This window comes from Morone saxatilis, unplaced genomic scaffold (genome assembly GCF_004916995.1).
Source record: "Morone saxatilis isolate NCDOM2014 unplaced genomic scaffold, NCSU_SB_2.0 Contig4, whole genome shotgun sequence".
NCBI lineage: Eukaryota > Metazoa > Chordata > Actinopteri > Moronidae > Morone > Morone saxatilis.
In genome coordinates, this window is record NW_023339984.1 from 9,214,704 (window position 1) to 9,238,373 (window position 23,670).

At 38.8% G+C, this 23,670-nt stretch overlaps 1 protein-coding gene across 1 annotated transcript in view; it reads right to left on the reverse strand.

Annotated features, from left to right (window-relative positions):
- Nucleotides 1–23,670, reverse strand: part of LOC118338439 (glucosidase 2 subunit beta-like) — a 121,859-nt gene that overhangs the window by 11,307 nt on the left and 86,882 nt on the right. Inside the window, exon 13 of the mRNA XM_035675738.1 lies at nt 7,844–7,915. Coding sequence (XP_035531631.1) covers nt 7,844–7,915 — 72 coding nt within the window. The remainder of the gene's footprint in view (nt 1–7,843; nt 7,916–23,670) is intronic.

Here is a 23,670-nt window from a genome sequence, read left to right on the forward strand (position 1 = left end):
TACCATACAATAAAAGCCTTGTTAACATATGAATGGATTGTGTCCACAGTAACGCAACAGAGCATTTATTCTGAAGCAGAGTTAAAAATATACATTATTTTTTTTTTGTAGATTCATCCGTAATGTTTACTATTTCCGAGTCTTAAAATGACCACAAAACTATAACTGTGATAGAAACGGAAGGCGGGATTTTAGAACTAAACTATAAGCAGGATGCATACAGACTGTGTGGAAATCTGATGCTTTCATATCACAGAAGACGAAGAACAAATAGGAAAGAGTACGTTGAAGTGTATTCCTTGAAATCTACATGCCACTGTTGTTTTTTTAATGTTCAAATGTTTTCAATAAAGAAGTGTATGTTGAACTACATGGGATTTATTGTTTGTCTTCGTGGTATCTAGTTTTAAGGAATTTGAAGGACATTTTGAAATAAGTTCTTCTCCATGCAAGATTTGATGTCATTTAGACAGTTAAAGAAACATATGGTGTTTCCCAACCTTAAAGGCAGTCCAGCTTTGAAGATGAAGGTGCTGTAGTAGGTAACCCATTTGTCTTAGAACATGGATGGAGGTGATACATACATATAGCCTTACACACTTAGCAATTACAAATAAGGTGTTTGATACTAAGATAGTGCTTCGGTTTCACTTGGCCACGATGATTCAGTATGTAAAATACTCATCACTTCTATCCTCCTGTAACCAGCATACACAGTTCAATCAGCTCAACAATATTACACTGTAATATTGTCAAGTCAATTTACTGTCTAGTTTTGTTTCTCCAACGTTCTTACTATTCATCCAACACTGTTTGCTGACATGCACTGAGTTAGTGCAAGCTGAAAAATATTGTGAAATATCAACATTGTCCAAATGCCAGAAAACATTCTGATTGTATTTTTAGCCTATATCGGCCACCCTTAAGTGAGGCTATTTTGTCAAGAGTTGTTGAAGGGTGTCATCCCCTGATTCAATCTCAGGTTGATGTTCAGTTTCTTTGTGCTCATTTGTAACCTGCTTGTGTTTGAGTAGTTTTACAGTAATAATCTTACAGCTCCCTTGTGATTGCTGTGCAATAAAAATGGCCACCTATCGAGATAATTAGCTACAGTGCTTTTCTCCTATTTATACATTCGCAGGGATTGCAGAAAACTGCAAGTGAACAGTAATTAATCTTAAAAGGAGAAGGGACGTGATATATTTCCCATCAGAACTTCATTCCTTTTAATACTTTAAAAAAGACGTTGGGCATTTCAGCTGCCCTCATGAGAAATTGACTGTTATTGATCAAATGAACATATTTCCATATTACCATGGCCAGAGAGTCTGTCCTTTCTCTGGCCTGCGCCAATAAATTTGCTCAGCCGGATTGTTCAAGCCCCTCAAAGGACTTTGACAGCCTAGAGGCATTCACATCACTGCACCTCTTTCTCTCAGCACCTGGGGATTTTTTTCTGTTACATTTTGGAGATCTTTTATTTAGAGTGCTACAAGAACTGCACAGTGGCAAAACAATATAGGGTCACTAGTGCTGGTTTTGAAAGTGAGCCTGGCAGTTGGTGTGAGAAAACATAGTTAAGCTATGTCGGTATGTAGTTCAAAAAAGGCAGATCTGTAAACAGCATGCGTATGTCTACAGTCTACAGTCTACAGCTACAAACAGCCAACCTATTTGTATTTTCCACGGTGGCCAGCACATCCCACTCTCTCTGGGGTTGCTCTGCACTGTCATTTCAACTGCCTGGCTCCTTCGCAGTGGGCATACACAGTCATTCACTGTGGTTTCAATGTTGCTAGGCTACCTCACTTCTCCACTGTTTTCTGTTTGAAAATCTACTGTTCAATAAAGCAGTTCAAGGGAGACCTGTGGGTTTGAATACTGAGTGATATGAACCTGCAGGAGTAACTGACAACACTAATAGCCTTTTTTTGTTTCCCAATATTTTTTTTCTTTATTCCCTTGACTCGGTAGCACAGTAGCACTATCTGTGCCTACCTCTACAGCCCATGTTCAGTCATAATATTCATACATCAGAACATTTATAACCTTCTGTTTACATTTTCCTGTTTTAAAAGTGTACAATCTGAGTCATAACCGGAGTGGTGACAATGTTCCCTTTGTAGTCTTCCACTGTTCTTTTATGGTTTGGTATATTCATATCCGCCCAGCGGTGTCTAGGAGTTATTATTATTCCTGTTTTGTCTATCCTGTTTTCAGATTTGGATGTTGGGCATATTCCAAGCTTGGACTGTCAAACACAGAGTGTTTGCAAGGTTGAAGGTTGAATTAGCGAGCTGTTCGCCGGGGCCCTGCACAATTTCAGCACTGCCTTTTCCTCACTCCTGGTGAGCTCTCAATGATGACGAGAGCAGAGCAGTTTGACCCCAGCACAATAGAAGGCCTAGCTCCTTGAACTTTGCAGGGCGACATGCCGTCGACCCCGTGACCCCAACTGCGTGGCCTCCTGATTTCCCTGGAGTCCCAAAACAAAAACTCATTGGATGACCCCTCAACTGATCCCTTCCTCCTCCACAGCTACATTTAAATCATCCCACCCTCTTCTGTCTAGAGAAAAATATGCTTTTTATTTTAGGTGGAGATGCTATTATTGTTGCAGTGTTGCCTCTTTTATATATTTGTCTAGCCACAATCTATAAAGTCTATAGATTCATGTTTGATCTACACTTTTCTTACATCTTTTGTTTTGACTGGCCTTATGACAGCATCAATTAAAATAGTTCTGGCTTAATATAAAGAATAAAGGTTCTTGTTCTTGTCTGAGTCTTGACTGTTCCATATCATTTCAGCTGGAGCTATTTCCATGTGCTTATCCTAAGCTAACTCTGAAAAGGGCCACATAAATATTTCAAATGCACTTCTGCTCATGGTGTAAGGTTATTATGGCCAGACGCTGTTGTGAGGGCATACTTTAAAAGAGTTGTTTTTTGTAGCTGTTGTGGTTGTTAGCAGGAAATGGCTTGAACATTGAGCTAATTACTGAATGTTGACAATGTACTTCCTAGGGACTTGTGTTTTAAAACTTAAATGGATCAGACTGATAGTGAGCTGTGGTGCTGCGTGTATTTAAGCCATTAGAGTCATTTGAAAGAAATTAAAATGAGGTTATATATTTAGTGCTCAGTGCTAACAGGAAAAAAAAACTGCTGCTGGTGTCTTGTGTTATATACTTGATTATATCACTTTAGTATGAACCTGTTTCTTGTTTGTAGTTGACTGCACACCCTGTGTTTCTGCCAATGAAAATTTGAAACTACACTTTGTTCTGTGCTTTGTCATCATTTTCACAACAGTGGTATAATGTCAGTGCGTTCAATTATGTTCCTGTGGTTTACCATTATGGTGTTACTGTTTCACTCTAATTTTTGAAAACAAGAAAAGGCTGTCACACTTTTGCTTTTCTCTGTTTTTTTTTTTGCTCTATGTTTAATGTTGTTTTAGTTTCCTTTTTTAAAAATAAAGCTTTTATTTTTTCAACCCGGACTTCTGACCCATGATTGTTCCCAATTACCAAAACAACCAATCAGCTGTAGGTTGTAAGGCAAATCACAAAGACTCTTGTCACATATTAATAGAATATTAAGGACAGGTTGTGGTCACCATGATAAATAGCTATAAATAAATGTCTGAGTATCTTCATTATTTGTGTGCATTTACCATATCTATAACACGTAACATGCAGTTTTTATTTCCTCTTCAGTTTTGACTCTTTGGGACCGTATATACTACCATGTCCCTTATTTATGCACATGGAGTCAACAGTCCTTTCTTTTTACCCAACCACGTGATGCTTCACTTGGCAACCATAAAGCATACATTTGCCCAGAACTTAAGGCAACAATGACTGAAAAATCTGTAAAAAGGGCCATAAAAGTGAGTCATATCAAGCTGAAAACAAATTAGCAATGTGTCAGCCATACTGAAAGGTGTGACCATGAATGTTTGATACCATGCTAATGTCTGTGCATTAAGTATAAAGCTAGGACCACAAGGTGATTGGCTTGGATTAGCAAAAAGGCTGGTCTTTGCTCCCGGCCAAAAAAAAAAAAAAGAAGAAAGAAGTGTGGTATATAGCTCTTTGTTAAACCAGAATATGACAATTTTAGGCTAATTTTGGAGAGGGCAGGGTTCCTGCTTTAGGTCTTAATGCTATTTCAAGCTAAGTTAACCGTATGGTTCTAGTTCCATATTTAAACTACAAATGAGAACCGCACTGATACTCTCACTCTCAACATTTACTGCATCTACTCCTTTTAATCTTCTTCAAGGCAACATACAGGTGTGCAAAAAGGCTAGTAAGCTGATGTCTGAACTGCTAATGCAATCGTAAACTACAATATTCTGTAGGCAGGGAAAGAAAGTAAGGGAAAAATTTAGAAAATGATAATTTGAAGCAACACAAAACTACAATGGCAAAGACCAATAGTGTGTATTTAAGTGTCTGAAGGACACTTAAATACAAAAAAACACAAACTGTGGCCTCCCTCAGAAATAAATATAAGTAGAGCTTAAATAGAAATCTATATAACAAACTATCACTACTAGCACACACCCTTCAGTGATATTGTAGAGAAATATAAAACCATGGAGGCTTGTGGGAAATGAATGTGACATGCTGGTGACTAAAGGGTGATCAATGTTCTGTTTGTATGTAAAGTATGCGCAGTACGTGTGTATTGTATCTGCTTCAAACAAAGTGCAAAGTCAACTCTTTCATGTTACAAGACGGTAACAAACAGCACACACACACGAATGCTACTACACATCACGGGTTTACCTGCGTGGATTTGTGTGGTGGGCTGCATTTAGTAAACCCCGTGTTTGCTGTCCTGTCAGCCACCATGTCTGCCCTGGGTGAGGGTGGGTATGAGGGGACATTATGAAGATGGACGACGCTGTCACAGTGGGATGGTGTTTGTCGCAATGCAAGCATTTTCTTCTACTCTATTATCATTATCGTGGCTGATGTTATTGTTACAATAGCCATTTCAGGAAGCGGTTGAGCTGCTGAGACGAAAGGCAGAAAACGCTAAATGGAAAACAGAGACATTGGAATTCAGGAGGTGAATATGAGTTGTATAATATCTACATTTACAGATAATTGGAAGCATACAGTATGACTGCTGTGCCTTATGAAATCTTTATGGCTATGCGTGTGGCCACAATATAAGAGCAAGCAGCTACAAAAGAAAGTGTTCCCAGGCTGATTTATTGTTCTTTAAGAACATTTGTAAAGTTAATGGTCTAACACCAACTATGCTGCAAAACCAAGCATGAAGGAAGGTTAGGACTCTGGGAACAATTTTAACTTTTATGAGCCTTGACACAATTCACAAACTGAGCGCTGGCCATGAGTGGTAATCAAAATTCAGCAACAACAATCCTCCATTTAATACTGCAGAAACGTAACATAACTAATCCAAATTAGTTGAAATGGTACAAGGAAGTATTAGCAATGTCATCGCCACAGCAGTCACAGTTCCAGCTTCACACTTCGTTGACAGGCCACACATGTTAATGCTGTGTTCTCCCTCTCTCTACCCTCTTCTCTCTCTCTCGCATGGTTGTCCTTTAGGATGCCGAAGCAGGTGTGATAAATGCTGCCGTTTAAATCAAAGCACTCCCCTCACCCTCCTCACCCCCTCTAGGGAGAAGGAGGATGCCTCCATGCAGATTGATATCAGGAGGCCCGGCCATATCCTGCAAGGGCTGACTGATGGTCTGTCTGGATAAAAAATGAACTTTATTCCCAGCGTGCAAGCTATGATTCATGTATCTCCCCTCCCCCTCCTTCCCCAAAAACCATTCCACATATACCTTCACTACACGACTCTCTAGAAACAGCGTAGTACATCATACAGTGTTCCACCACCTGCCTATATCTGGAAAATACCAACAAGGTGTTTGTGTGTGTATGCCATAAACCAAGTAACATCAAACTAGCATTATTTTTACATTAACGGGGTGAGGTAAATGAAAACGTCCTTCTCGACTTTCTTGGGAAGGGAACATGGCCATCCTCAGTATTTTCTGTTGTAATCAGTAACATCAGTCCTTTCTAAAACATTTCAAACATAAATATATTATATATTTGAAATCATTCCCTTGAGTTCTGTTTGGCAGCGATTTGTTCCAAACAGAGTGACCAACTCACATGAGACGGAGACGTGTTTGACCACTGGTTCTGTTTGGTCCTTCTGCCCTTCCATACCATCATGAGTGACAGGCAGGCAGAAGCGCTGGGGTCACATTACTCACAGTTAGCATTCTGTTCTTCCTCTTTCCTGCGCTAAAAACATGGTGAAGCATTGCACTTTCCGCTCCAAAAGTGAGTGGGTAGTGTGGGAGGTGGCGGTGCAAAAAGAACACAGCCCTGCTTCAGATTCCAATTAATTTGCCATCTGAAAGCAAAACTACATGTGCAGAAAAGGGATAATTGCTAATAAATTATGTTTAACGTCTCACTTTAACTGCCAAAAAGAAGACAAGTCAAGCCTAATGGCATTACATCTGAAAGGAGACAAAATGTTTTGACACGTTGTCGCAAATTTTCCGTGGTCATTGATGCCTTTATATTGTCTGTTCGCAAAACAAGTCGTTAGCCTATGTGCCCGCTCCAACCAAAACAGCACTGCAATTGAGTCCTCCTCTTTGGGGAGGAGTTGCAGCGAATCATAAAAGCTTTTTTTGCAGAGAGGTGTCTATGTCAATGGAGTAGCGTTTCCATAATTGCACCCTATAAAAGTGTCGAATCACTGACGGTTAAGTCTAATGAGAGAGTGAAAAAGGACAGTGAGACGACATCCCGTAATTATCACCTCAAAACCTCAAATTCAAAGAAGAGGAAAAAGTAAGGAAAACATCAGTATGATATATGTTTTTTTTCTTTAAAATTCAAAGAGAAAAAGTAAGAAACAAAGAAAACATGAGTTTTTTCCCCATCTTTTCAAGTAGAAAGTAACAAAATCACATACTTGACCAAGAAAGTTATAGTTATACTATAGGGAGTGTTTTTGCTGATCCTTTAAAGCAATTTCACTTCCAATCAGTAAACTGACACTCCTGGGGAACAAAGAATGAAAAAAAAAACTGAACACATCTTGTGACATCTAAGGGTCTGTTTCTATGGGGACTGAGTGGCATCTTTCATAGAACATAGGCATTTTGATACACACCAATGTCCAGCAGTCGACACAGCCAATCCCAAGGGGATGGTAAAAGGCCACAGCATAATCCTTTAGATGAAATTGAAACCCTTTGAGTCGGATGGAAATACAGTTCCAGCAGTATATGAAACTCACCGTTTGTCATTGATCAAAAGGTATTAAAACTATAATAGAGATCTGTTAGGGATTGATTAAAGGTCGTATGAAGCCTAACAGAGATTGAATACGATTTTTTTTTTTTTAATCAATAGCGCAAATATTGGTCATTGTACAAGCACTGTAACAATGATTAAAGAGCTTTCATAGGAGTGCAGTGGTAGGATTTGTTGCAGGTCCACTCATGAAATGGGAAATTCTGTCATGTGAATTTATCTAATTGGTATAAATAAGAACAAATTAGGTTTTCTGGCTTTATTGTGTGATGAAAGACCTTTTTTGTGGCTTCTTATTAGAGGTGCGAATGTGTTCAGCCATAGACTCTAAATGTCGCCGCACACAATGTACTCACAAGGCTGTAAAGTGTGTAAAAAGTGTCCCTCAAATTGTGACTTTAATATCTAGTTCTAGGTACCGCATTTAGAATATTTTAACTGTCCCTGACATACCATGGCGTGTCATTGTTTGAGATTTTAACTATGGAGACAAAAGGTACTTACCCTAATGAGACCTCTGTTCCTGCAGTGCTCTTTTGAGTGACTTGATTGAATGGGCACAGGGTATAAGTATACCTGCAGAAAAGAAAGCATAATGTCCACATTGAGAAAACAGGTGCCCTGTTTTTCTTATTTTTCTTCACAACAGTTCTTTTCAAGCTGTGCTTTGTTTCTTGCTCTTTTACCCGGGCTATGGTGAAAAAACAGAACTTGTATAGCACAGAATGGTTGTTATGGGTGTTTATTTCAGCTGAAAAGAGCCAAGAAATTGCACTACAGAAATAAGATGTTTGAGGGAATTTAGAAACTGTGTCGCCATTACATCCCACAAAGGGAACACTGTCAACTTTATTTTTCAATCGTTAAATATCACATTCATAATTCTCTCATTTAAGGGATCCTCTGTTATATTAAAGCTCTTCTACACAATACTTTTATATTACGTTCTTTAGTGATTCAACAGCAACTAATGTTTTTTTTAATTAATTTTCGCTTGTCTCATTAAGTTGCAGCAAGAAGTGTTTCTATAGTAAAAAAAGCTTTGACAGACCAACATTATGCAAACTGCCCAGCAACAAACAGCAGAGAGACAAAGTTAGGGGCTAGCTGGTGAACACGGAGCATTTAGTGGTTACAGAGCCAAATATTTCCCTGAGGAGTTGGTAGAGACCAAAAACAGAGCTTTAAGGAGAGTGAATATTGTCAGTTGGTAATGCATAAGTCAAAACAACTTTATTGTGTTGTGTTTTTACGCTGACCCAGATGGCCAAAAAACCCAGGTCATATAGGTATCAGTCAGTCTCTATGATAAACAAAACTTACACTGCAGACAAGCAAACTATAGTGAAGACAGTAAAAGTCAAGTACCAAAGCCTTACAAAGCAGAATTATTGAACAGTGAGACTCTTTCTAGGCTCAGTGGCTACCTACTGGAACAGAAGATTGACAAGGAGCTACCAGTTACCCTGCCACCCACAGCTCTTCTACTAAGGCAAAGAGGAGTCTAAAGGAGTTAGCAATTAGCAGAGCCTATCGCTAATGTACTTGCTGTGGATAGTGCTGGAGAGTAGAGGCACGATCACTAGCTCCAGTAACAAACTGATCAAAGCCCTGGATGGTGAAACGGACAGGGAGAAAAGCAGCCGGGCTTTTTTTCCTTGACATTTGAACCATTACACTGACTATTATTAAAGAGCAGAGGATGCCCAGACAACCACAACGAGAAAGAGAGACAGAGATAGAGTGAATGAGTGAGTGAGAATTTGCAGGGCGGAAAAAAATGGCTGCAGCGTAAGTAGACGTGGGCCAGGAAGTGCGGGGGGTGGGGGATCAAAAGATGTATGAGCGGAAAAAAAAGATGAAAGAAACGAAAATGATGAACATCAGAGAAAGGAAGATAGTGGGAGAGAGGTAAGTGATTGGCTGCCGACTTCTTTTTCTCATGCGCTTGTTTGCCGATTGCATTAAATGCTTCTCATCTCTGAGACTTTAATTTAGGCATTTATACTTTCATGTCTACTGTATGTTTCGACGGCAATGCCCCTTCCCCCATCCACCAGATAAAAGGACAGGGAAAAATAAAACAGAAGCATCTTTTTTGACTGCAGAGTAAGCAGTACAGCTTACAGTAGAATTAAATGTGTCTCACCATGACTAAGCCTTCAGAAAATCCATTGCCCTCCAAGAAATTTGACTGTGCAGCAAGGTTCCTACTGGGATGTTTTCTTATTTATTTGTATCCTTTTCAAACTGTGTACTTTTTAGTCTGACATGCTAGTGGCAAAGCCCGTCACTCGGTTGGCTCAGAACTACTGGATCGATTGGAATGAAATTTGGTACTGACTATTATTCTTCCCCAGGAATGATTCTTACTTACTTTGGTGAACCCATTTTTTTTTTATAATGGTAAACGGTAAATGGAGCTGTACTTGTATAGCGCCTTTCTCAAAGTCCTCGACAGACACAACTCATTCATTCACATTCACCACTCTAATCACAGCATCGGGAGCAATTTTGGGTGCTCAAGGACACTTCGACATGTGACGGGAGGAGCCGGGGATCGAACCAACAACCTTCCGATTAGGGGACGACCCGCTCTGCCTATGAGCCACAGCCGCCCAAATAATGCTACCATGAGGTTGACATTTTTATTTTTTGTGAAATGTCTCAACAACTCTTGGATGGATTGCCTTGAAAATTGGCACAGACATTTATGGTACCCAGAAAATGAGTCCTACTGACTCCTAATGTTTCCTGTGGTGCCACCAACAGCTCAAAGTTTTTACTTCTTCTTGATGTATTAGCACAAACTTTTGTACAGATGTTCATGGTCCCTATAGGATTAATCCTATTGAGTGATTTGAAAAGAATATCTTAACAGGCTGGATTGCTTTGAAATGTGATACAGACAATCATGTACCTCTCAGGATGAAATTGTTATAACTTTGATGATCCCTTAACTTTTTATCTCACACCCTCATCAGATCAAATGTGTCCAATACTCTGGTATATGACCAAATACCTGGAAAATAAATAACAGACCCATCAACCCCAGTTTTTAGTGCTTTAACAAATGTGAACAAAACGGTGAACATGGTATACAATATATGTGGCAAACATAAGTTATCATTGAAACTATAGGCATGCTGCCATGCTATTATTACTATTTAGCCGAAAGTAACAACACAAGAAGAGCTATAAATTGGTTAAAGGTTTCTTCACAGCTGGCCTTGGCTCTCTCAAGGAGACTTGACACTCTCAGTCAGCTCCACCATTATACGATGTAGTTAGCAGGACACCCACACCTGAAGGACCAATGGACCTGCTGCATGATACAGTATCTGAAACTGGATTTTAAACTTATCAGTGCTTTGGTCCAAAATGTTAAGATGTGCAACAAATTTCCATCCAGAACCATTAAAAGTACAGTCACATGCCAAATAAAGCAATATGATAATAGGTTCCGTTACTAAATAAATGAATAATAAAATAAATAAATGAGAATTCCCTCTCGACACTGGCTTTATTGTTCCTTATACAAGCCACTAGATTCATTAAGTTTGTAAAGCAGGTGTTTCAGCAGCAACCAACATCCTCATCTGAGCCCTGAAACAGATGGCACCTGATAGACAGAGGTATAGTGAGCAGAGGAAGGGGAGAAGGAAAAGGGGTAACAGTGAAAAACCAATCAAATGAGTCCCATAAGGGAGTACCCCTGTATGTCCGTACCTCTCTTCCCCCTCTCTATCACCCTCTCTCTTACCCTCAAGGCAAAGCCATCCATCCCTGCCCACTTTTGCTGACACGCCAGCACTGCACAAAAAATAAATAAATAAAAGCTAGGCTATTTGTGTGCGGGGGCACTGCGATCTGACCTTGGATGCTCGCCTCCATGTGGCAGCTTGTGAGAAAACAAAAGCAGGCAAGGCATGGCACAGGAAATGTGTCGCCGTGTAAGAAAAAAAAAAAATGAAAAGTTAGGAGAGATTAGAAATGCCGAGCCCAACATGCGGATGGAGGTGCAGGTTGATTAGCTGTCTGTCTCCAAGACAGACACTTCACATTCTGCCGTCTGCGTTGCATAAATAGGACACAGCAGAAAGGTCAAACAGGCACATTTATACAAACTGTCCCCAGCTATCCTTAGCAAATGAGCACAGTGTGACACGAAGGAAGAAATGTCCACTGAGATGGAATGGCGGTGACAAAGGCTTTGAGGAAAAGAGACTGACAGCGATGGAAATATAAGACAAAGACAGAGGAAAGGGGAAGACAGAAGCATAAAAAGAAATAAAAGTGCGCGAAAGAGAGTGGGAGGCAATCAGAGTGTGCTGCTGGTGAGGCTGATCATATGAATCACCAACCGAACAGGCCGCGGATACGACAGATGATGACGCGCAGCAAGGCGGACACTGGGCGGAGGATGCAAAGGATAAGAGAGAAAGAGATGAGAAGATAAAACTTGATGGGTCACTGATTCAACCTCTGACAATAATTAGAAGCCTATGATGAGCAGCAGATCAAAAATGACAACAGTGGTCTTCCCATTCGGGTCCTGAACTCCACACTGCGTCTCTGTCCGTCCCCCACGTTCAATCTGTCACCGTCTGACAATGCAGCTCTGACACTAGCCATAATAAGTACCACTATACCACTGTGTCAATCTTTGGCAGGTGTTCTGGGGCCTGAAGATACACAGTTACAGAATAAATATCTTAGATGCAACCACTTAGCCCCTCAGGCAGTATTTTATGCTTCACTGGATCAGACTGCTGGCTCAGTTCACTCAGAACTCAGAGAAACTAACTCTTAACCGAGTACTCTCCATTTTGAGCTAATGATATTAGATAAATGGTAACAGGCAAACATGTTTTCTAGTGTACAGCAGAACTGTGTTTCTCAATTTTTTTACACTGCATAGCACCTCAGAAAATATTAGGCTCTCCTAGTACCGTAGTTAAGGAGTACGGTCTACACCTGCTCTATTTGTGTGTCCTGTTATGAATTGCCGCTATACAAATAAAACTGAACTGAATTGAATAGTACCACCAATGTTAACCAATGTCAATATACAACAGCATATATTCCGCTACGGACGCAGGAGGCAGGTTTATTCCTAATAAGAAGATAATTTATTGTTGACTGTTGTTAAATCGAACCAGTTGAACAACCAGAGCTAATTTGGTAAAAACAGGATACTCCTGGACCACATTTCTCTTCCAGATAGTTCTTGTTTAGAGCCACAGTGTTTTTGATTCATGTTTCCATTAATTTTAATCTTGCCATCACATTTTGGCTCGAAGCTAACTTAATTTTACAAGAAATATTTCAGAGATTCCTCCATGTACCACTAGAGCAGCTTGCCTATGTACTATGTACCATAGTTTAAAGAAGCCATACAGTAGAATAGAAGATAAGTAGTATACAAGAAAAGTGGGGGAAACTGAGCTTTTTGCTTTAATTTTGAAGGTTTGTTTAAAATCTTTGTGACAATCTGACTTTTTGTCCCAAACTTTTCTCTACTGATAGCATTCACAGATCTCATATAAATTCATTTGGTGAGTACAATGTCTTTAAAAATGAGACCCAAGTTGTTAAAGCTAATTATTATGTAACCCGTCTATTGTTAATTACAGATCTGACACAGGCACCCAACTGGGAGTCACAAGGGCTATATAGGAAGAAGAGGGATAAGCATATTTATTCCTCAGTCCACTGAGATCCAGTCAAGAGAAGGAAAAGGAGAGAGACAGCAATTAAGCCCTTCTCCCACTAGACTGCTATGTGACGGCGTGGGTGGAGTTCACTCAGGGTGACACTGCAAACTGCAGCAACGTCAACACTAGCTAATTGGTTTACAGGTAACACTGTGTACACTCGGCTGGCATGTCATAGGCCAAAGGTGACTTAGCAGTATGAAAAGACATGGTTAATTGTTTAGTTGCAAACTTTAAGGTAAACCAACAATGTCCATCTTGATAACATGGAGCAACCTTGGGTCAGACATTTAGAAGTAGAACATGTTTCAAAAATAGTTTCAATGTTGCATACCAGGTTTTAGTCTTGGTAGTGTTATTGATTTATTCATCTTCATGCTGGTTGATTATATTTAAAGACTTATGTTATTAATTGTTTTAATGCTGTTGATGACATGGCATTTGTATTATTGTTAAAAAGATGGAGCAAAAATATACCATAGAAACACAGCGCTACAATCTCCAAAAGAAATAGGTTTTTCTTTCTGTTGAGAGATAAAAAATAATTGCTTTTGCACCTTTTTCATGCAATCCACACGGTGTTTTATAAATAATAGCTAATAACAGTCACATTTACACAGAAAGAAAGGCAGCAATATGAACTCATAACACCTGCCTAAAAACAAATAAAATTAATTTGCTGATCATTTTGGGCAAAAATGTTGTCTGGTTCTATGCTATTTATTCTCTTGCCTCTGTTATTGGCACTCAAACTGGTAAAAAAATAAATAAATAACAGTGTTGTGTATGAACAGAAGAGAGGGGCAGTCACTACTACTGGATGACATTGCTAAATGTTAGTTGTCCAGTAATAATGTTGTACGATAATGAAACCAATCAAACCTCACACACACGCACAAAAGTAGGAACAAATAGCCTAGCTTGAAGTCTCCTGTTGATGACGAGACTCCAGGAAGTCACTGCAAGAAACCGTCCTGCGTATATCCACCGGTAAAACCACAACCTGGTATTTTTGCACTGCAGCTTTTTTAGGGAGCTAGCTGTTTCTCCATTTCCTGTATATGTGAAAAGCTAATCTAATCAGGTTCTAGCTGTAGCTCCATATTTTATACAGATCATACATCATCTATACATCAGATATGAAAGTGGTATCTTTTAATCAAACTCAGCAAAAAAACAACTTCCCAAAACGTTGAAGTATTCCTTTAAGAGGATTTGGCAGTCAGTATCAAGTGTGAATATAGCATAGCCTTACAGTAACTAGAGGCTTTTTTGACTATCAAGTTCACTTGTTCGAAATTGTAAAGTAGAAGTTGTGAAACTCATTTTAGAAATCACATTCACATATTAAATCTTCAGACAGTCACACATTTTGTTAGATGGAAACACCTGATAGGTGTTTTTTCCCACAACCTGAATCAATAGTGAATCACCTGACCTGCTTGTAAAGGCTGCAGGGTTGTCTAGCGCCTGTCTGTCCTTTAATCAGCAGATCCAGCTTTAAGCCCCTGTGTCAACAAGTCTACACCTTGCTGAGACGCCTCTGGAGCAGGTTACAGCTGCAACAATACCAGTTCTATATGTGACTGCAATGCGCTGTCTCATCTCACCTTTAAGGTTGATGCTAACTGACCAAACAGAAAACAAACAGCTATTCTTAATTTATACCCCTGACTGTAAAAAAAAAAACCTGCATTGCACATTGTGTACCTCTTTTAAAATGGCCACCTGGAAAAGGGGCATTCCCTGGACTAAACTCGGATAAGTGCTGATGAGTTGAGTTTTTCTAACTTACAAAAATGCAGAGCTAGTAATGCTACAACATATTTTATTGTGCTTGTTTGTGGCTGCTGCTTTTCTGATACTGCTGCTGTTTCATGAGTTTCATGTTAGGATTTTATTTTATTTTATAGAGAATCAATATGACATCAGAAAATTAGAAAAGCATTTATGTGTGTACTTACAATATATGTGCTTTTTGAAATACGGATGACTCAGTATTAATCTTTAAAATGCCTTCGATCAAACTTTGTTAAAGAGGCTCCTATCCAAAAACACTACTCACTTAGAGTTTTTTTTTTTAAAGCAGCAAGAATATAGCCCTTTGTACAAATAAAACTAGCACAAAGGCATGTAGTGTCTTGAATCCAGACCCAGAAAGTACATGCAGTAGACTGCTATTTAACTGCATGGCTATAGACATACTGTGTAATGTATGATTAATAAGCATATCTAGCTATATTTTTGTTGTATTACAGCCAGAAAAAGTAAATAATGTTTCAATGCAACTTCTATTACACCATTATACTTACAATCACTGTACTGTCATAACTGCAGGTGCTGTGCTTTTATTAAGTAATAAGGGGAGGCCTATTCTTATTTTAGGAACAATTGCCTTGTGGTACTACAGTGGATTGTCTTCCAGGAGTGCATCTAATATAAGAGCACCTACTGTAGAACATGAAGGTGGGAGTGAGGCACTTTGATTTATGTCTTGGTGGTGAAAAAGTTCTGCAGTGTTTGGATCTCTCTCCTACAGTAAAAGCATAAAAGTGCAGCCGTGATGAGAGCTTTGCTTTCAGAAATCGAATGGTCAGCTCATTAGGCCTCAAGTGCAATTATGGAATCAAATTCCAATAGTGGAACTAATATTAGGAAGACTATTTAAAATTCCATTTCATAGGAGTAATTTCAAAAAGAGCATCATGATCATTGTGAGACTGGGTCATTGCAATTCCTTTCACTTGATAATCAAGTAGAGGGTTTGCTGGCAGCACAAAGACCCAATGCCAGTTCATCCATCCAGAGCCAGTTTAAAAGAAGACATACTCAAAGTAGGCCATTTTTCAGTTTACCTTCATTTTCCACATGGTGAACCACAAATGCAAGTCTGAATAAAAATGCCGTACAGGGTTTTTACTATGAGTCTGATTGAAGTTCACTTTCCTGACAGCTTATCGTATTTTGGCCCTGAAATTCTTTATGCAGCACTGAGAGTAAATGCATAAGATAAGAAAGATTTTTCTTTTACATTAAGCTTCATCTCTGTGAAACAACATGATGAGGGAAGGTGAATGCACAGCAGAGACCACTTTCCCACATAAATTACATGAAGAAAAAAAAATTATAATAATACACAGCCTCCCTCACAAGAGGCCTCAATTTATATGCGAAAAATGGGAAACAAAACAAGCCAAACTTGAAGCCAATTTAGTTTTTAGAGCCATCACTAAGGGCAATGAGGCAAATAGCTTCTGGCAGATCATTTAAAGCTGCATTCTCCTTGCCATCTCTCAAGATTTTGCATTGTTATTGCTGCTATTTTCTTTCTCAAAATAGGTAAAGGTTGAGGCATGTGGAAGATATGATAGGCAGTAAGGTGCAACAGCTGGTCTTTATGGGTCTTTCAAATGTTTGAAAAACCGCATTGAATTGAATTATAGAATAATAGCACATTAAAGGAAGTGAAATCTTTTATATTATTACAATTTGACGCAACAATACAGTAAAATTAGATTGTATTGTTATGTTGATATTTTTAAGTGATATTTATTCATGGAGTCATTTTCTTTACATTTTCAAAGAAAGCAAAGCCATCATTTCTGTTTTGTGCTTTCTTTTCGGTTTAAATACTACAGTTTTCCAATTAATCCAACATAAAGTGAGTTTCTGAATAGCAGCAAAATTAATGTAAAATTTAATGGAAATGTAAGCAAAAACAATAGCTGCAGGCTTTAATGTCTGACATGCCTAAAGGGACTTTTCCCATGCAGTGATTATCAATAATATATATATATATATAACAAAATGTAAAGGGTCCTACGTAGGTGTGGAGCGAGTTGGCTCAAAATAATACATTACACTTTTCCTCCTCAAGGTGTAAGAAAATGGCTCTTAACACTAAAATGTGTTAGGAAATCTACTTCAACATAACTTAAGGTGATAATTAGAGTTCCCACACAAAAAAAGTGAAAAAGAAGAAGTGAGCCAATAATCAGAGGCTCTGAAACTTAGAGAGTGACTGAAACATCTGTTCTCACGGCACTCCAGCTCACTTTAAAAGTTTTCCTTTTTTGCACTGGCTGTGTTTAAGACGTGCTAAAAACAGCAGAGCGCAAAACCTCACTTACAGTTTGTAGAATAAAGTAGGTGCAGATTTTCTAAATGAGAAATAGGCCATAATCACTCCTCCTGTTGCCAATTCCGATACAGAAACTGTGTGTGTACGTTTGGTCTGGGGCTATTTTTCGTGGGTTAGGGTAGCACCCCTTAGCTCCAATCAAGGTAAGTGTAGTTTTAGACAATAGCATGATGTTAACATTGTTGGAACAGTCTGGTCACAAAGTGAGGTTCATAAAGAAATGGTTTCCCGAGCTTGGTGAGTAAGAACTTGACTGACCTGCACAAAGCCCTGGCCTCAATCCCATTCATCACCTTTGGGATAAACTGGAGTACCAACTGAGAGCCAGGCCTTATTGCACAGCATCACCACCCGACCTCACTGATGCTCTTGGGGCTGGATGGGAGCAAATGCCTGCAGCTAGGTTCCATAATGTTGTGGAAACCTTTCCCAGGAGTGTTTTGACAGCATAATAATTTTCATGGTTTCAGAAAGAGCTTTTCAATAATCACATCTTGCTATAATGTTTAAATATTCTCATGGTTTGAGTATGATATCATGACTCAAGGTCCCTTAACTATTTTTTTCCGGAGTTTTCAAGCACAAATTGAAGTCTTCCTCAGCAGATGGAGCCAGTTGTCATGGAGATGATGATTCGATATACTGAGGTTACATGATGACATCTTCTCCATTCACTGATGAAGGGCATGAGATGTGGTTGAAAGGTCTAGAACAAGCCAGTACATTGACGTTATTGTTTTGTCAAACTACATGCGGAGATGATGCCAACATTATTTTATGCTTAGACAGATGAAATTACAAAATATAGGTTGAGAAGATTTGTAAACAATATTCAGTGTAGATTGGCCACATTGGGCTAATAGCCAATCTCTGTAATAAGATCCGTTCTGACGCCAATATAAAATCAGACTTTGGGAGATCAAGGGTCTCCACAGTTTTGAAAAATACATATCATCCCTTCAGGTCTAAAGGTGATGAGATAACACCATTATGTATGCCGAAATATGACTTTGCTTTCCATAACTTAATCTTATCTTCTGACATTTGAAAGAGAGTAATTTCCAAATGGAGCATTTACATCCTATTACAGTCTTATTTTCTGTCTCTTCGTGTTGAACATTTGAACAACACAGCAGAAATGACTTTCTCAGGGTGAGAAGTTAAGATGTGCTTCCTCTGCCTGTTAAATATCATTCTCAATTATAGGTGTTTTGGTGAAGTAAATTGATGGGAGTGATCCATTTCAACAATTTGCTCCAATTTACACAATACCATTCTCTTTCCTCAAAATACATATTAAATGGGTCAAATGCACGAAAAGCCTCGGGCCCATTTTCCATGCAGAAAATGTTCGGGGTAACAGGTTAGTAGATCAGAACCACCACAGCAATGCACCCACAAACTCTTTGGTAAATACAGACATAAATGTCCTACAGGGTAGCAAAAGTAGGTGGCTCTTTTTTACAGCTGATAAATATGTTTGTGCAATCATACTTTGTTCTCACTGTATCTATTAATAAAGACAATGTATAAACAAGACCAGAACAGTCTGCTTTAGCTTGGTCTGAACATGTGGTTGAACGCTTTGCAGAAACTGAAACCTTTGACTCAAGACTTTGTTTCAGATATTTCAGAAGTATTCAATACTATTACATGCTATTGTGGAGGCAGCAATTTTTATGCAAGCAGAGTAGAAACTACTCATTATAATGCATCTTTCAAAAGAAAAACATGCATGTGTAGAAAAGTATTTCAACTTTCAATGATGTTCTTACAGTTACTAAATTAGATCATATTAGATTTAATCAGATAAAATAAACCCTATTGATCTCACCAGGAAGTCCAGGCTGTCATAGCAGGAACAGTAAATGAGACACAGCATGAAAATAAATATAATATAAACTGTGTTTAACACAGGGTTTGTAATTTTTATAAACCAAGACACCTGTCTCACCTTTGGGTTTTATTGATTTTTACTTTATGCCTAATTCTCTCCTGAGTCTCTGTGTTAAACCTATGGATGATTTCATTGTCCGTTTTACCTTCAGGTTCAAACCAAACATTCAGCATAGTAAGGAAAATGACTAAAATAAAATCTTTCCACCAGTTCCCAGCTCTGTATTAAATTCATGTGACTGATGTCAATGTATCTGCCAGCAGCGGTTTTACAGTGACCTTAACTTAGTTTAAATTGTTTTATTCAAAAATATTCAACAGCACTGCTCAACCTCGTATACAAAGCTGAAGGGAATAGTGGTAGCAAGTCAATCCTTAGAAAGCTCATGCCTGCACAAATATATATTTGCATATTTAGATCAGCTTTCACTCAACAATCCTATTCTTTAGCCTCAGAGTTAATTCAAAACAGTTCATCCAGAATAAGATAACAGACACAGAAAGCTGAAGGATTCATGATATTTGTATGTAAATGCTAGAATCATGGCGATATTGCCAACCTTCAGACTAAAACATGGCATCAGATAATACTCCCAGGTTATTAATGCTGTGAGTATAACACTAGTAGACTACAGTTCTCCAAATTAAAAGGGCATATTTTGATACATTTGAAATACACTGGATATTTTACCAGTGCCTGCGTGATACTACTGTGCTGTGTTCACACAAAAATACAATTCCTAAATATAAAAACCTTTTGTCTAAGCTGACCCAGGCACACATAACACAGGCAGGCTCCACTGTTGGTTCATGGCTTCTGCGATGCAGAGTAAAATAGGCATAATTGCAGCTCATGTTTGGTGGCTAGGTTTGGTGTTTTGAAGGGTTATGTGCTCTCTGACTAAAGTGTGATAAGTGTGATGTCTCTGTAACAGCAAGCTATTGAAAATTTAACTTGAGCTGGTAGAGTACTAACAATAATGACGACAATAAAGATGATTAACCTGGCTCTAAATCACCTCACTCGGAATTAGAAACAGTGACAAGCTGGGATAAACAAAACAAACAAAAAAAACTAAAATCTGAAAAGTGGACCCAGACTGTTTCAACACAACCAACCCACAAATACTCTGCTTCCTGCCCACTTCGCTGGCCATAAAGTTGGCAGCATAACAAAGACCAATGGGATGTGATGATTTTATGACCCCACCAGACACACATGCACTCACTGCCAGCCCACAGGTCTACTGGACCAACAAAAAACTCATGCTACTTCAGATGGCCACCCCTGCTGTGGAATGGGCAGAATCTCCACGTGCTTTCAGTTGCTTACAGGAAGGGACCAGCATCTTGAAAGCCAAGGGTTTTGCTGAATCACAATTGGGTGAGAGTGGCAGTGATTCAACAGGAAAATAAACTGACTGTGCTCTTCAAGATGGCATCTAGGAAACACCTATTAGAATGTACAAGTTTAGAAAATGAAATAGTTAGAATGGGTACAGAACAGATGCAATAGACAGTGCAGAAACACAGAGCCATAGTAGATGTAAGGACTGTTACAGAGTTTCAAAACGGTTGGTCCTTTCTTCGATATAAAACAATTATTCATGATTATGTAAAATGTCCTTTAAAATGCCCTTTTTCAGGGTTACGTTTTATTAATAAATGTTAAAATCTGCGGTCATTTAAGTTCACTGCAAATGAGAACAGAGTTAATGATTAAAAAAGCTGACTCAAATTAGATTTTTTTTTAAAGGATAAGTCTGGTAATATTCTAATTTTTTCTCATGGCCAATGAATCTCATTAAAAAGACCAAAACCAACAATTGAGTGATTTTACTAACAAGAATTATCGTGTAGTCAAAGCCTGATACAGCTCTGTCCTCCGTGCCAAAGATCTTCATTGTTGTCATGTCTATTTTAAGTCTTGCTGCCATAAATACTCACTAGCGTGCCAAATCCGTGGCTAAAAGCAGTCTCCAACAAATGCACTATTTACACCTGTTTTAGGAAAATATTTAATCCTTTTCTTTAAATCAAAGTATGCAAACATAATACATTATATAAGACTTATGTCTTAAATAAGAACCAATGGGCTCAGAGCTCAGATCCACAAACTGGGTTAAGCAGTCGGAAAGTATGGAGAGAGGAAGTAACACGTTTCTTTATTTTCTTGGAATATGTTGACACAGAATATTTCCATCCTCATCTTTTAACAATGTCACATCCTCCTTGACACTGCAGGATGCATATCTTAAACCTGGCGAATGCAATCCCTATGCCATCTCTGTTATTGACAAATGACCAAACGTGACCTTTTGAAGTTAATTAATTGCATGAGCAGCTCATTAAGAGTAATGCTAAATTTCATGCTTTAATTTAACAACAGTGTCTGTGCCACATCTATCATAATTTGAGAGCTACTGCCTGTGACAAAGTGCTCATGCTCGAAGGCATGGATCTGCATAAACAGCTACTGCAGCACAACCACTTATTTTAACAACGTTCCAATTATGGTTAACCAGGCCCTCTGCCTTTCTGTCCCCTCGATAAACCCAGGCAAACAAGGTTCCATTTCATTTGTGCACATGCCTGCATTTGTCTGTTGTTAGCCGGTCTGTTTTCTGGCATTACATCAATTTCTAATAGCAAAACGCTGCAAGCTAAGTTCCTTTTTTTAAGGGACGAGTGTGTAGGATTTAGTGGTGCAGCTAACTGAACACCGCTCATGTCTATATTTGACGACCTAGGAATGAGAACAGGCTTTGAAGCGTGCAAGAGAAACTACAGTGGCCGCACAACTTGGAAAACACATAAAAGGCTCTATCTGCAGCCAGTGTTTGGTTTGTCCGTTCTGGGCTACTGTAGAAACATGATGGTTTAAAAATGGCGAACTCCATGGAAGGCGATTGTTTTATCTGTAAACAGCTCATTCTAAGGTAACAAAAACTAAACAATTCCTATATTTAGGTTATTATACACTAATGAAAACATACCTATGAATATAATATTCAATTTCTGCCAATGGATCAGACTAAATGTTACACACTGGGCCTTTAAATATGAAAACAGACATTATGACCAGCAAGAGTTCTACTCATTAATTTCCATAGTGAAATTGTATTTTCATTTTCCTTTACAGCATTTAAATACTAGCTGAGCTAAGCACAAGTCCATCTAAATTTTTCAAATCAGACAAAGTTTGAAACTAAAGTTTTTCTGTTTGTCGCTAGTAAGAATAGGTTAGGAATTTTATAATGTATTCCTATGGGATAAAATGAGTAACAACCTAACCCTAACAACTAGTATGTTACAGAAAGGGCTATATTTGGAGTTATATCACATTCTTGATACCATTAGATTCAAACAGCTTCAATTTCAATAATATTTGCTTTGATTTTTAATATTTAACATTTCAATGATTAATTAAGGCGTGACCAAAACATTTTAATTTGTCATGTTTCCACAGCATATTTTATGTTTCTACCTCTAACAGAAAAGATTCTGTGGGGCTATTCCTTAGCATACTAAATATAGTCATTATTCATTAATGGGTTAATACTTTATACTTGCCATTCACATGCAGACAGCAAATAACGTCTAAGGATCCCAAAGGTTGTGTCAAATTTTCAACTACAGTATTCATGGCACAGCCCTTAAGAAATCTACTACATATATATGGCTCTTCATTTCCATGCTACTCTCACGACAGTCAGCAGACACATCTAGGACTCCGACACCACCCGCCTTGCAATGGTTTAGTATATCCAATTTGAAACAGCTCCCTCTAGGCTATCCTGATGGAGTCTCTTTCTTCCCTAGAATAACCCAGCGCACTGCTAAGGCCATGTGATGTTCTACAGACAGTTGGAAGTGTCACTTGTGCTGCATTATCCTTCTCTCTTCTCTGTCAAAGCTGAACCACAGTGGCGGGCATGACTCACTGAAGTGCTGTACTTTCTAATGACACGAGAGCGGAGGCTGAGTCAATCTGACCTGACAGTCTTGCATAAATCACGGCCCTTCGATTTAAGTTGCTTTGAGGAGTGTCAACAAATCCACAGGAGGAATATTAGACTCTGCTGTAGGTAGGGGCTCCGCCTCTGAGAACTCATTATGGGGTGTCTTCCTTCATGCTGTGCCAGGCTGTGTTGACTGAATTGCCAAGCTTATTTCTGATTCACTGGCAGAAGCCTGCGTTTTAAATTCCCGACTCGTGATAAGGGCCCACCAGCACCCTAAAGACCATTTCAGGGGAAATACATGGATTTTTAATAGGTGAATTTTTGGAGGTGAGCTTTAATAGCTCAAATGTGATGCAATGTTAAAAAAAGAGGTAACTCTGGGCTGGAGAGAGGTGCGTAGAAAATAGGAATAAATGCTATTAAATGATAATGCAACAAGAACAAGCTCCCTCACTAAGCTTTTATTCATGTTGTTTATGGTCTTTAAAGAAACTGATGAGAAAGCAAAGAGTACGCTACTACCCAGTATTTAGCTTCTAATCTTGCCGTTAATCATTCCACTTGAAAGTGTTCGACAACAAAAGGCTGCCCCCCCCCCCCCCCCCCCCCCCC